The sequence below is a fragment of the Cladophialophora immunda genome (assembly GCF_000835495.1).
Source record: "Cladophialophora immunda strain CBS 83496 unplaced genomic scaffold supercont1.6, whole genome shotgun sequence".
NCBI lineage: Eukaryota > Fungi > Ascomycota > Eurotiomycetes > Chaetothyriales > Herpotrichiellaceae > Cladophialophora > Cladophialophora immunda.
In genome coordinates this window covers 316,962-332,306 of record NW_015622546.1, presented here as the reverse complement: position 1 = coordinate 332,306, position 15,345 = coordinate 316,962, and the positions used below count along the sequence as shown (strand labels likewise).

The window sequence follows — 15,345 nt, the reverse complement described above, 5'->3', positions numbered from 1 at the left end:
CGAGCCTGGCGCCGAGTGTCGCTCATGGTGGGAAATTTTTTCTGTCTGCCCATCCATCGATTCCAGGGGTCCTTGCGCCTCCAGATCCCTCGCTGGGGCCATTGTCCCAGTCCATATCTTGCCCTGCTTTCCCACATCTGACGACTTCGGATGCAGCCGTTGAATATCACGCTGTGTACCTGATCTCCACTGCTGTGTCACATATGCCCAGGCAGGATGGGACTCGAACGTGGGATGCAAGCTGTGGTGACAGCTGCTGTATTCAACGCACTCGCTTTTGTCTTTATTGTGCTTCGGTGCATTTCTCGGTTTATGGTCATCCACCAGGCTGGGCCTGAAGACTATTTGATCATATTCGCTTTGGTACTTTCTGTTGGTCTCACCGTGACGATTGCGCTTCGTGAGTATTCGGAAATCCCTCTTTGGGAAACCATTCGACTGACATTGGTTGTGATTTCAGAAAAGGACCATGGCTTGGGTCGTCATGCGGACACGGTCAGCGAAGAGGACAACGAGACGCTTTCAAAGGTACCCAGCTCGTTATCATCTATGATTATATCGACAGCATCCTTTGCTGACACAACCATCAGCTGCTGTATGCCAGTATCATAGTCTACAACCTAGGACTGTTCCTAGTCAAAGACTCAATCCTCTACCAGTACTTAAGATTCTTCGTTGAGAGACGTTACCGTCTGGCTGCATGGATCCTCATTGTCTTCATCTGTGTCGCCGGAGTCACCTTCATTTTGACTTCTTGTTTCTCCTGCTGGCCCGTCGCATACTATTGGGACAAGAGCATCAAAGGCGGCCACTGCGTTGATCTCATGGCATTCTGGTTCAGCTTTTCCGGCTTCAACATCGTCACCGACCTGGCAGTCTGGGTGTTGCCGATGCCTGTTCTGAAGAGTCTGCAACTTCCTAGGAAACAGAAGATCAGCTTAATCGCCGTGTTTGCTTTGGGTGGTTTGTATGTTTGAAACGTCCCAGTCCTCGAACAAAAGAATTGTGGTCCAGCTAACCCCGAGACAGCGGATGCATCACCGCCATTCTCCGTCTTCACGCACTCTACATCGCCAGCATATCGACCGATCTCACCTACGACAATGTCGGTGCTGCGACCTGGTCAGCTGCCGAACTCAACGTGGGCATCATGTGCGCCTGTATCCCCGCCATGAGACCCGTCATCAGCTTGATATTCCCGCGCCTCCTTTCCTCCTCGCGCCGCGACCAGCAGTCCAACCCGTATCCCCGCGGAGCATCATACATGCGGAACGACAGCGTCGTGGAACTGTCGCAGGTGGTCAAAGCGCATAGCGAGGTGAGCCGAGACGACACGGTCAGCTTCGACCATGGACATGAACCGAATGCGATCCGCATCAAAAATGAGTGGTCTATCAGTGAGCGCGAGCGTGTCTGATGCCGTGGCTAAACAGGCGGCCTGTCCACTTCATCACACATATTCAGAAATAGTATGGGCCGATGTACAATACGGACTGCGAAGAGAGAAACGAGGCACGAGAGCTTCTGACAAAAGGTGGGGAGGTTGCAACAGGACCACAGCGAACTGAGAAGTGGGTTATGCTGAGGCTTCTTCATTGCACGGTGAGGGTGGCCATCTACTGCATTCGAGCATATCGGTGTCCGCGTTCTGGTTTTTTTTTTCTTCTCATGTGTTGGGCAGCAGGTCTTGGTGTGGGAGGCATCGTGTCCAGTCCTGCTAAGTCATCACCATATCTACTATGCGACCGATATACTATGTACCCATGAAAGGCAAGCCGGCTACAACGCAGAGTGGTGAATCTGATCGTTATCTTATGTTCGAGCCCTCTTCTTTCGAAACTACCTCTAAGCATCATGCTCAATCCCAGGTATAATGCTAAACCGTGGCCAGCAGACTGGTCACACCGGCTGGGCCTCTATATCCTACCTTAGAGCCGCTTTCACTGACCAACGCTGGTTGCAGGGAGCTTTCCGCCTAGCCTGGCTGTCAGTGCCACAGTTTTGGAAGGTTTCTTCTCTCGAGCCCGAGACGACAGGAATCCCTCCATCCCCGCCCTCGTCTTTTCAGGTAGAGTCTATTTACTCCGCACCGGATGTATTCACACAAGCCCGAGCTCGGAGTCCCATTTCTTCCAAGCCATTCGGTGTTCGTCTTGTCACAATGTTCTAGCCCACGAAGTACAAGGCCGCGGAGACGTGGCCCTCTTTCTGGGCGGCGGAGTCCAACAGAAGCGATCCCAACGTACGAGCACTATGAAGCGCAATGTCAGGCAAAATTGTGAGCTGATGTTGGCACCTTAGCACATCACAGTCGATACACAATGCTGAAGCGCCCAAGCAGTATTGGAGATATGCGCCGCCTAGGCACACGCTGCTGCTGCTGCACGTATAAGACTTTCACAGACGGTGGCAGCATAGAACTAACTCGGAGGCTTCTTTGACAATTTGCAAAGCGCCGACTTTCGGCTTCATCCAAGATCTAACTGAAGAACAGCTACTCCATTACCAGATTCTGGAACGTCTCGGCACTCCGCCAACCCCCGATGGAGATTCCTCTGCGCCATGGGCATGGTGTATATGAGAATACCTCTACCCCGGACTTGTTGGTCAATGCAGGCAACAAGACGAGAGCCCAAATCAGTTCTATCTACTGTTTGATGAGACAACTCGGATTCCGATAGCCATGTCGACTCCTCTGAGACATATCTACGATGAGAAGGCCAACCAAGACAGCACCGTCGAGAGAGTCGACGATATACGACAAGATCTCGAGAGCCCGGACGATGAAGCTTCGCAGCATATCCATGCTAAGACTCTCGTTCTCCTAATCGTACGGACCGCATCGTGGGATATCCGTGGTACTGCAAGGCCCCACTGACGTTTGAGCAGGCCATCGTCGCCGTATACTTTGTTCAGGTCCTCCATGTCGCTGGAAATGGCTTGCTTGCCACCTCCATCACCACTGTTACCGGTGGTACCAACCAATCCATCTGGCTTGTCTCGACTCTGGCCATCTCGGCTGCGGCACTAGGTGCCCCTATCAGCCAGGCCTCGGATTACTATGGACGCAAATGGTTCGTGGTATGCTTCACCGCCACAGGCTTTATCGGCTGCCTCATTGCATCGCGCGCGAAAACCTTTGGCGTGGTAATCGGTGGACAGAGTATTGCCTGCCTGGCTCTCGGAGCGCAGCCACTGGTCCACGCGATTGCCTCAGAGATCATCCCTCGGAAATATCGTTCGCTCGCACAGTCTGCGGTCAACATAGCGTCTGCGACCGGGGGATTTGTCGGGACAATGATGGGAGGCGCCCTAGTACGCTTCAATCCGGAAGGCTTTCGAGTCTATTTCTATATCACAGCAGGTTTGTATGGTGTTCTCAGTTTGATCGTTGCCTGGCTATACAAACCTCTCCCGCGGTCGATGCAAGTCGAGCTCAGTCAACGTGAGAAACTCTCTCAGCTGGACTGGTACGGCTATCTCATGTTTGTACCCGGATTGATTCTCTTCTCTTACGCACTGACTTCATCCAGCGGCGTCTACGCCTGGAGCAGCTCGAAGATCATCGGGACGCTTGTGGTCGGCGTGCTGATGCTCCTCATGTTCGTCATCTATGAGTTGAGATTCACAAAAGTAGGCATGCTTCACCATAGTCTATTCTCCCGTGGGCGCAATTTCGCCATCTGCCTAACTCTCATCTTCACGGAAGGCCTGGCATTCTTCGCGGCCAACACCTATTATGCCTATGAGACTGCGGCACTCTACGATCGAGATTTCTTCCATGCTGGATTGGACTTCACCGTCGTCTTCTGGAGCGCCAACGTCGCCACCGTGATAACTGGGCTCTACGTTTCTCGGACCAAAACGCTCCGGATTCCCCTGGTCTTCGCCACGACCTGCGTCACCGTCTTCTTTGCTTGCATGGCGTCTCTGACGCCTTCCACGCGGTCGAGCGCCGTGGGGTTTACGGTGTTTCTGGGCATCGGACTCGGGTCGGCGCTCAACGCAGTCATCGTGGCCGCCCAGCTGTCCACTCCTCCGGAGCTCATCGCGCTGGCCAGTGGCTTGATGATTGGAATGCGCAGCACTGGGGGTACCGTTGGCCTCTCGATCTTCCAGGCACTGTTCAGCAACTCACTTGGCAAGAAGCTCCCCGAAAAGGTGCTCGCCCAAGTGACCCCTCTAGGTTTTGAGCCCCGGTTCGCTGGGCAACTGTTGAGCGGTCTGATTACGCGGAACGATACTATGGTGGGGTCAATCCCGGGAATCTCACCCCAGATCATCGAGGCCGCCGAAAGGGGAGTCAAGGACGCATATACCATCAGCTTCCGCCACGTGTGGATTGCTGCTGCGGCCTTTGCAGCCGTGGCAACACTGCGTAAGTCTCCCGATCGAACCAAACCCGTATCATCGGCTGACGGACATTTACAACAGTGAGCTGCTTCATTGTCGATAATAAAGGAGAATTCACCGGGCATATCGATGCACCTGTTGAAACGAAGGAGGAGCTGCAACGGAAGGGAACGGGCGTATCACTTCATCGTCATGGACAGCATGACCACTCGGCCGGCGTTTGAGTCAAGCATCAAGGAAACATGGACTGGCGGAGGTCCAGTTTGCTTGAGTTCAACATTGTGAAAGTTAACAACACAATATTTGTGGTTGGCGGTAGAAAAGTTTGTATGAAACCCTCTTGAAAGCCCAACTAAAGTTGAGTTTAACAACTAGTTCTGTCCACCGCTTGCAACAATTTGAATGGGCTTTTGCGTTCATTGAACCTCAGTGCCAGATTGTCGAGTCTCTCCATGGCTGCCCTCTTTCATAGCTGGACACAGCAAACGCTTGATGACCAATGCTGGCCGGAATTGTGCCTACTGCACTTCTTGGGTTGGTGCTGCAATCAGCCTCTCGAGAGTTGCCGCCATCTCAACACAACAAGGCCAAGGCATCTTGTCGAGCTCAATTTTGAAAGCGAGCAGGATTCTCGGACTTCCGTATTGTGCGGAACTTCGTGCGCCGGGAAGACTATACTGAGCCCAGACGACAAGGCCGGCGTGGAAGACGACAATGGGAAGCCATATTGGCCATAGTTGATCGGCTGAATTTTGTTGTGACCACATGGCTGCGCTGTCCAAAATCCGCCAGGCTGCCCGAACGGTAGTATCCGCAAGCGAAACTTTCTCACTCGGGAATGGCGCTGATGCCACGCCTCTGTACCCAGCCAGACGGGGGAGGTTCAGTAAGTAATCAAAGGAAAGATACATCTTGCAGTAGTGGTAAAAGGCCATAATCTCCGGCGGCACACCGGCATGGAACCATTTGTGCCACTTGTCTAGCGCGCGGGAGATTTGGCCTTCGACACGATCCAGCTCCAAACGTGGCGAGAAAGGACCGAAAGGGTTGTAGGGTGTCGATTGCTCGCCGGTGAATACTGTCAAGGGGAGCATTTGCTCAAGTGCACGGCGGGCGTGGAGTAGGTCTGACAACAAGGCCATCAGAAGAAGCAGCGCATCCTCCTGGCCTAAATGCTCCCCGGCCAACTGGTGACAATCCGTTCGGTCGTCGAGAAGAGAGCGGTAGGCATGTTGAAACTCCAATGTGGAGCTTGGCATAGAAGTCTTGAGCTCTCTCGAGGTAAAAAAGTTGATCGAGAGCTCAAAGTGGAGGGCTTGGATGATATCTATCAGCCAAAGACACCAGACCAGTGGTCCACTGCGTTTCAGGTCAGCCGCAGCAGTCCAAGCTTGGTAGCGACGAACCTATGAGATGGCGCCGGACAGCCTCGAAGTCTTTCGAACTGCTTCGGGTCATGGTACCGCATTCGCCGCGCAATCTCGAACTCTCTTAGCCCCTTGCTGCCTGGGAGTAGACGCCTTACCCACCGTGAATGATGTGCAAAGCGTTTGGCCGGCCTGAGCCCAGACGGCTGTATCCGCGCTCAGTGCTCCATAGATCGAGTCGAGGGTGGCCTGGATTGAGAGATGATTAACAAAGACTGAAGATCAGCCCATAGCTGTTGCTGGGAGGGTACGAACGGCGAGGAGTAGGTCCGGGAAGCGCGATTCGCGGTTGTCGATCTCCATCAAAGCACCCAAGAGGCCACGCGAGGCGAAAAACAGGTCCTTCGATTGTTCTGCGGCGTTGCGAGTGTGCACCGACGCCAAACAGCCGATTGCAAAGGCCAAGGGGGCGGCAACGGGCTCAGGTGAACCGGCTTGGATGTGCAATCTGCCCAGGAATGGAGAACTGGAGCAGCACTGGGCGAAGGGCTCTATTAGATGCGCGATTTCACCTTCCGTGGGGAGCTGCCTAGGGAACTCGGACAGCAACGTCAACGGATAGGTGTACTTCTTTGGTGCGGTCAACTTGAGCCAAGTCAGCCAAAGTCCCGCAAGAAGGGTTGGATCGACGGACATCTAGTTCCAAGTTCATCAAGCTCTCATCGCCAAAGGCCTCCGGATCCGCCAATAGACAGCTTTTGAATTGCGAGAAAAAGGCCGCTTCCGGGGTCTCATTGGCAACCTGGACATCGTCGCGAGCAGGCTCTCGCTCACCGGGCCAATTCGTCGCTGATGACAACATCTATCCGCCTCCTGTCCAGCTTTCTGGCGCATCTTCAGGGATCGTAAATGCCGAGGCTTGGAGGAAGAGAAAGCAAAGAGATGAAGAGCACAGTGGTGACCATCAAAGATGTTGAAGGTATAATTATGCTGAGTCATAAATTCCGTGGCGGAGTCGGTGGGTCGGCGGGGTAGGCCGGGGGAGTGTGGGGATACACGTAACCACACTCGACATTGCCCTCCAGAGCATGCTTCAGAAGATTATCTGGAGGACCCATCACAAAGGGTTCAGCCAGCCCAACGCGTGCGCAGGTCGATACAGCTACTACCAAAATCAGGGAAGGTTGTCATTTGCGACAGAAGCCTCGACCTCGACCTGGAGTCCATTCTGCAGAAGAACAGCCTCTGGGGCGTGGTCTCTTTGGAAATGTTCGATCCTTGTTATTCAACACATCAACATGAGTGAGAGTTCAGTCAGGATAAGTTCGTCCAGTAAGATTGTAAGTTCTTGAGCGAACTGGGCCTGCTGAGTTCAACTCCCCTGGTTTATGATGTGCTTGCACTAAACCGTTTACAGTGCGATGTTTGTGGTCGTTCCTTTGCTCGTAATGAACACTTGCTGCGACACCGCAGAACCCGTGAGTTAAAAGAGGTTGAATACCATATGCCACGACAATGCTGATCATGGGCACCAATCAGACACGAGAGAGAAGCCTTATGAGTGTCCTAATTGTCACGTCACGTTCCCACGGCCTGACGTTAGAGACAGACATGTGAAGCGATTGCACGCCATGACGGAGCACAGCAGCCAGGAACTAAAGACAGACAGACATCCTCCTCAAGAGCGACTGAAGATGGCATGCGATCAGTGCCGTAAGCGAAAGCTGAAATGCGACGACCAACGTCCTTGTGAAGCATGCCGAACCAAGGAACTACCATGCAGCACATCGAGCTCTCGTAAAGGGCCAGGCCGGCCGAGAAATCAGAACTTGTATATCTCTGTGGATGCGGAATCTACACAGATCGTGCCCGAGCATGCAGCAATAACGCGTGGTACTGCTCCTCTGCCAGCAGCGATTTCTGACTTGGCCACCAACAGTACCTTTTCGGCTCCGACAGCCGCTTGCCCTGGGAGCACCGACTTGCTCAATCTACGCGGTGCCTCACTATCAGGTGCAGGGACTGCAAGTTCGAAAGAGCATGGGGTTATCTTGCCTGCTTTTGACGCCTCCTTTCCATCCGGCTTCGAGCCCATCTTCACTGAGAGTGACAATCTGGACTGGAACAACGGAGATATTGACTTTATGGATGGAATATGGGACTTCCCGACATCGGTATGTTTCCACCATGAGTTCTTGAATATTCCTGCTCACCGGGAGAATAGGGAGCCGAAACCTGGCTCCATGAGATCGGCGGTTCTCCCACAAGCGCCTGGACTCACACCACCCCGCCAGCAAATGACTCGCAAATCGATAATGCCATCAGTTGGGTTCTCGAGCACTTTAGACGACGGTCCAGGATATCTAGCCCGGGTAAGAACGATTCGAAACGGTCTTTGTACTCAACGCCCCCACGACTTCAAATATACGACAGGGAAGTACTGAATGTGCTGCTCAATATCGGACGCCGCCACCTAGCTCCTACGTTCGAGATCTACGCAAACTACGCAGCACACAATGACACAAGCCGCGAGCTGTGCCTAGCCATGGCCGCGGTCGGTGCCCTTTTCTTAGGTGTGGAATGTGGTCACGTCCTTGCCAGGACTCTGTACAACGACGCTCGAAAGCTTCATTTCGAGAATTTCCATTCTCGAGACTTGCGATCATCGTTCCAAGTGGCTTCGGATTGCGTAAAGACCTTCGTTCTCCTGGCCATTTACGGCATCTGCAGCGGAGACAAAAGGAGCTACGAATTCGTCGAAGCTTTCCACGTCAGTATGATCCAAGCGATGAGCTGTTGTATCCAGGCCGCGTCGTCTGAGCCCCTGCCGGCCGAGAGGCGAGAGATTTCGCTTATCTCGGAGGCTCTGGACATCATTGAGAGCTATCACGTACTCCTCTTACAGCGACCACCATACTTCATGCCTGCATCGCTCAGACAAGAGCTATCCGGCTGTTTGAAGGTTGATCTGACTCCGTTACTGTGTGCGTCCACTGGAACCACGAGCGTTCGGGGCAATCTCCGTGAGGTCGCCAATTTGGGTTCGTTGACTTGGATGGCCAGCCATCGCGACAAGACCGAGTCACGGGGATGGCCGCTGTGGCGTCCAGAATTCATAGAACTTGGACTGGAACGATGGGTGAACGCGACAGCACCATCTCCCACACCGTCCGCCCTGCCTCCTGTGCTCCTATATCATCTGAGCCATCTCCAACTTCAAGTGAACTTGAGCTTGCTCCAAACATCGGCGCGCGACTTCATCAAGCCGGCAGAATCAGCGGAGGAGGAAAAGACCCAACAGATGCTCCAAGAGTGCACCGGGAGCCGACGCTTTGAAGCGGCCATATGGCATGCCAAAGCGATGCTACAGCTGGTCCAGCAGTCTTTCGGGGTATCCGACCGTGACCACCTAGAAATGACCGACAAGAGGCACATGCACATACCCATTCCTCCTCACTTGCCGTACTGCATCTACTTCAGCACCCTGATAGCGTGGTATGGCGAGTATACAACCAGCGGCTGGCGGTCGCTCGCCAGGGATGCCTGCATCAAGAGGGGAATCCGGCTTTTGGCCATGCTCAAAGTATACGTCGCTAGGGTGCTCATCCATGCTTTGCGTGAGCTTCTGCCCGACGACCATTACGAACCTCTTCCTCTTTCGAGAGAATATCAGTCTGCGGTTGGTTCTACTGCTTAGTCTTGTAGTAATGCACTCCGCCATCTTCCTCTACGTTTCGTGTCAGGCAGTGTAAATGTACTCTATATGCACAGACGATTCGTGTATTCGAAGCCATCCCCCTAGATCTCGGCGGCTACTAGCGCACCATTCGGTACCTTGTACTCGGTCATGACATCCCTCTTCTTGGGATCGGACTCATTCTTGTTGATGTTGTCCCCAACGAGAGCTTCCCCATTTTCAACGTGAAGATGTGTTTCCAGCTCCAAAGACTCATGTAGAAAGTTGGTGTTGTTGAGATACCAACTGAGACCCTCGACGTCGCCCGTCCGTTCTGCGACCGCCCACCCATCGCCGAACCACCCAAACTCGTTGCCGTCCACAGTCGTCATCTCGTAGTCCTCGAATCTAACCTTCTCCAATGCCCGTGCCGCGTGAATGCTGCTTCCGGGCCATAAAGCCGTGATCCTTCCATGCTTCAGATACCACGAACCGCAGGCGGCGGAGAAGACAGTCCTCTTGAAGAACTCGTCGCAATAGTTGGTGAAATCCTCCACCGGCTTCCTCTTCGGCTCGATGGTTTTTATGTTACCCTTCGACAACTTCTCAAGGACTTGTCCGAGGTAGTTCGCAATGGATTCGATCACCAGTAGCAGATTCCCGTTTCCTAACCCTGAATTGGGCCCCAACGAATGAAAGAAGTTCGGGAATTGATCGACTGCAACGCCTAGATAGGTCTCCGTGCGTAGCTTATTCCGTTCTTGGAGGTTCACACCTCCCCGTCCATAGATTGGGAAGCGGCCTTGAAACGACGTGTCGAAGCCTGTCGCAGTAATGATTGTATCAACAGGTCGATGGATACCATCTACCGTTGTGATTCCCGTGGCGTCGATATGCGATATCCTTTCCCAGATGACGTTGACGTTGTCGGCGACCAAGGCCTCCAGGTATCCAGGTCCTGGCGTCAGGCGCTTACATAGCGGATCGAACTCCGGGATAAGACGATCAGCTATATGGCTCTTCTTAGCCAGCCTCTTCCGCATGTCGGTAGTATAGGCTGCCCGGGCACTTTGTTGCTCCGGAGTTCCTCGGTGAGTCATTGCGAAGTTCCCTTGCATACCGATCTCGAGCGTCTTGCGATATTGCACATAGCTCTCGGGGTTCTGCTTCCACCTCTCAATCTCTTCTGGCGTGTACTCGAAGTTGCCGTCTTTGCCATCATTGCGTTCGCGGACCAGTTGGCTTCCAAAGCTCGCAGCGATCCACGTTCTGCCTCTGATATAGTGGTCCATACCTTTCACTTTGGGTTGAAGGGTAGGTACGATCTGAATGCCGCTGCTTCCGCCCCCAATGACCGCGATTTTGTGGCCGGTGGGGTCGTAGTCGGGGTCCCAGTTGGCACTGTGCAGCAATTTACCTTTGAACGTATGCAGCCCTTCGATGTCGGGCCATTTCCATGCATTGAGCGCGCCTATCCCTGTCATGAACACATCTGCCACGTCTTCCACAACATTGTCGGAACCTGCACCGAGGACTCTGAATTTGACATGCCACTTGCAAGTCTTCTCATTCCATCGCGCTTCGGTGCACTCGTGTCCGAATTTCATCAGAGGCCTAATGTTGTGTTTCTTCACAACCTTTCTCCAGTATTCGAGAATCTCAGGAGCGCCAACATAAAACTTGCTCCAATTCACCTCTGACTCGTAGCTCAGCTGATACGAGTGGGCTGGAATATCTGGACACGATCAGTCCAAAGTAAAACCATCCAGCTAACTTCCACGTACCACAAGCACAACCAGGGTATCTAAATCGTGAGCAAACTATCAGAACTTCACAGCAAAGACTAGAAGCTGAGTGGAATACTCACTTATTCTCGAACCACGTGCCACCTACGTCTGCATTCTTCTCGTAGATAGCAAGCTCGAGATTGGGGACAAACTTTGGGAATTGAATGGCTGCACAGATCCCAGATACTCCGGCTCCGACGTAGATGACCCTCAGAGATCGAGGCTCGTCGATTGCTCGTTCTGTTATGAGCTGATGGGCATATTCGGTGCCTGTAACCTTGTAACCCATGGATCCCATCTTGGGGGCGAATCGGTGGGGTTCAGAGGTTTAAGAATATGTTCATCTGAAGAAGATGTCGCTGAAGGGCTTAAGGCTTGTAGAAGGAACAATGCCATTTTTATGTCATTCTCGTGTGGGTCATTCCGTCCCGCCTGGATAATTTACAGAACAACCTGGTGGTAAACCCAATGTCGATTCCGTGTTGAGAGCTCCATCTTCGGTCTTGCATCGCTGGCAACGTTGAATGCTCGCCAAACACTTTTCGTTATACAAGAATGTCCTTTGTCAGCGGATGTTTGCCGGAAGTCTGGAGTAGGTTGCTCGTTGCAACTGACACGGAAACCCTCCGTGTCAAAAGGATACTACGAAAAGGGGCTGGCGCGGCGGGGTAGCAGAATGTTCCGAGCGCAGGGCAAGTCCAGGTATGTCCGACATCATACGTTAACTTCAAATATCTGTTGATCAAAGCGGAGTTAGATATCGGATGATTGATAACCTCGAGGGGGAAATGGCCGGAGGCTGTTCATATTGAGCGGCGCTCAGGGTTGAGAAATAGTTAGCCCATGCTTAAGGTGGGTACCTAGGCAAGGCTGGGTTAAGGGGGCGCCTTTGATATCTCACACAGGCTTCTCATACCATAACGCCAAGCCGTTTTGAGGGTTTTGGAGTAAGATAACTGTGGTCTCCAGACTGAGATAGCCTCCTTCAGCTGTCCTCCGACAGTTTTAGCCTTCTTCGAAGTTGGTGCTTAGCCTCACAAGCACACGTACGCTATCGAGATCGGTTACAACGGTGAATCATCTATGTCTGTTCGAGGTAAATTGCATTTTCCGAGCGGTATTATTACTTCATATAATGCCATTCGCAAGTCCTTCTTGGGCGGATGCAATATTTTATTCAGCCCAAACGAGACAAAGGTTGAGTATCTCTTTGTAATATGCTACGATGCGTTCACCTTCGTCTCCATTCAATAGCAGTTGCGAGGTGAAATGTATGAATTAGGAGTTCGCTACTCCCCAATGTCTAACGTCCCCCTTGATATATAGCTCCAGAAGTGCTATTCCCGTGCCGCTACACGGCCGTGTAGACTTGCCATGGTCTTCGAAGATGGATTTCCGCAAGCGGGCATAAGCATCCGATGAGACCAGGTCTCCAACGATAGGACTGTGTACGAGTGATAAGGGACGAAGATCCAGGCAGACAGGCGGTCCGCCCGAATCTGGGGTATGTGAATCACACGGAAACAGAGGCAGGATTGGGCCAGGACACGAGATTCTTGGAGCTCCAATGATTGAGGAATGCTTGCGAACCCCAATAGCGTGACCTGCTCGCCAACCGCGATCAGAAAAGTGTGAGTTTGGAGGCATGATGACCATGAGACTCGATGACCAGCAGAAGATTTCTGAAATTGGGGTTGTTTGTGATATGAGTTTTGACCCAGTCTGTCTTCCCCTGACCCTGCCGAACGCATTATGTAAGAAGCATATCTTCTGTTGGGGCATGAATGCCACTCTCTAAAATGCTTGCACATGTCTATGTAAAGTGCGAAAGCTGTCCGTCCCAAATCAGGGGACGAGGGTACCCCAAAGGCAAGGTATGGGGGCTAAAGCGTAACCACATCTCCACTCTCCGCCATGCGCCGCGGAACCGGACAAGAGGAGAGAGGAAGCCTTGTACCTCGGCAGCACATTCCAAGCGACATCTTTGGCATCTAAATCACCGGACACCGTTTTTATTATCGTTGTCATGCACTGTGCGCGCCTGTGTCTTGGAGTAAGAGCCTTTGGAGTATCTCGGAGCTCGTTGAACATGAGAACGCAGTCTCCAAGATCGGGAAACCTCTTTGAAGGGGGAGTCTTCTGGCACTGGACTGGTGCCCGTTGTCGCGAAGGCACTGACGATGACCCCTGGTACCCGCGGAACCCCAGCGATTTGACTTGCCAGATTAGCTAAACTCGAGTATTTGCACTGTGCGCATGTTTTAAGAATATGGCGTAGACCATCGATTGTTGAATCATCTTTGAAGCTAAATGCACATGCTCATGGCTATGCGGGCATCGTTTGTAGAAGATAATGCATTTCTAATTGCCCTGCCGGGTCCAGCTCCCATGTGCTTCAGCTATTGGCCGTTACACACCGTTCTTTACTTTACCACCCTTTCTCTCTGCCTCTAACAGCGCGATAGTATCCTGTGTAATGGAATCCAAGTTGGAAATTGTCGAGCCAGGTCCTTCAGGCATCGGGCTGTCAATGTATACCCTCCTGGTAAAATTCTTGAGAGTTTCCAAGACCGTGCCCCCTTCGTATTCGCCGTTCTCAACCAGTTCTAGCATAACCGCTGCTTGTTCCTCGGGAGTGATCCAAATGTCCTTAGCAGTCGCTGCCTTGAGTTTGTCGGGGTGATCGGACCAGAGCGGCGTGTACACCATTCCTGGTGCCACGGCAACCACTTTAATGCCAAATTCCTCGTGGAGGGGAGCCAAAGATCTCACGATTGCCGACACCCCAGACTTTGCGGCGCTGTAGATCGGTTGGTTGAATAGCATTCGTTGTGCAGCTAGGGAGGAGATGTTGAGGATAACTCCCACCGTACCACCGGCTTTGCGACCCTTGGATCGTGTAATTTGGTCTCGGATCGCTAGGCGTGTGCCTTTTATGAGGGCTCCAAGATTGATGTCCAGAGATTTGTAGCTTTCTGTTTCCGTGTCGTTCCAGAAGTTGGACCATGACTATAGGGAACAGTTGGAATTAGCAATGCTTAGCCGGTGGGAAAGAGGTCAAGGCTAGACATACAGGCTCGAATACGCCAGCACCGTTGCATACTATGTCCAGAGGGCCTAGTTCCGCTTGTGCACGTTTAAAGAGGGCTTCAAGTTCATTCCAATTTGACACGTCGGTCTTTTGGAACAGAAGCTTGGTCGACCGCGGCTCTTTCTCAAATTCCTTCAACGCAGTAGACTCTTGGAGGTCTCCCACGATGACGTTGGCGCCTTTGCTCACAAGTAGTTTGACAAAAGCAAGGTTTATTCCTGTTCACTCACAGCTAGAATCAGCTCTAGTTTGAGGTTTGGACTTTGAGATGAAATCAAAAGCTGCTCGGGCTCTGAACATACCTGACGCGCCGCCCGTGACAATAGCATTCTTGCCTGCTACCGGAAAAGACATATTTATTCTAGTATTTCTGATCTTGTCTTGCTTTGTTGATCAATACTCAAAAATTTGGCGGTATTTGGCTTTTACTCTGGAACAGGTCGAGATATCGCCGTCACGAAGCAGACATCACAGACAACTGCGAGCCTCTTGGGGAAGATTGGGGAAGCAGGAATAGTACGCTGTACGATGGTTGCACGTGCTGGCCTTGAATTTGCTTGTGTTGGCGGCCAAGTTTGCCCAAGCACGAAGTAGCCTTCTCCCAGCCTGTCCCTAATCAAACCACCTTCACCTCGGTTCTCCGCTCGGACAAGGACAAGACTCGCTCAAGCCGCCCTTACTAGCACCGACACGACAAGGCTGGGTTGACCAACCTCAATGTGGGATAAGCTACAATTAGAGCCTGGTGCGGAGTCAGAACTCTCAGTGTCAGGGTCAATCCCATGACAAAGATAGGGACAACATGTGCGGGGTGCGTCGCTAGCTCGCTAAAACAAGGCGCATATTGAAACCTCCTTCGGATCGCTAGAATGCTCGAAGAGACCTTGGACAACTTGGCATCACGGAACCCGGTCTTACAGGTCGACGCCGTGGCCATGGAGGTGGGAAAATCTAGCTGGTGTCTCTGAGACAAGCTCTGGCTACACCGGTATTGGCGCAAGGCCATTCAACAGGATCCTCTGGCTTAACATGGATTCGCCATTCGCATCTCGTTTGTTAAGAAGATCCACT

At 52.4% G+C, this 15,345-nt stretch overlaps 2 protein-coding genes across 2 annotated transcripts; one reads left to right on the top strand and one right to left on the bottom strand.

The window, feature by feature from the left end:
• Positions 1–216: 216 nt before the first annotated feature.
• Positions 217–1,417, top strand: PV07_09780 (uncharacterized protein; the record flags this gene model as incomplete). The annotated part of the gene is made up of 4 exons (XM_016397066.1): positions 217–400; positions 461–528; positions 591–967; positions 1,030–1,417. 4 exons carry the CDS (start codon positions 217–219, stop codon positions 1,415–1,417), a joined length of 1,017 nt encoding a protein of 338 aa, XP_016244257.1.
• A 3,454-nt stretch (positions 1,418–4,871) lies between these two features.
• PV07_09779 (uncharacterized protein) lies at positions 4,872–6,622 on the bottom strand (the record flags this gene model as incomplete). The annotated part of the gene is made up of 5 exons (XM_016397065.1): positions 6,415–6,622; positions 6,036–6,365; positions 5,883–5,969; positions 5,760–5,833; positions 4,872–5,712 (listed from the first exon to the last, which is right to left on the bottom strand). Exons 1-5 carry the CDS (start codon positions 6,580–6,582, stop codon positions 4,872–4,874), a joined length of 1,500 nt encoding a protein of 499 aa, XP_016244256.1. The 5' UTR covers positions 6,583–6,622.
• Positions 6,623–15,345: the final 8,723 nt, after the last annotated feature.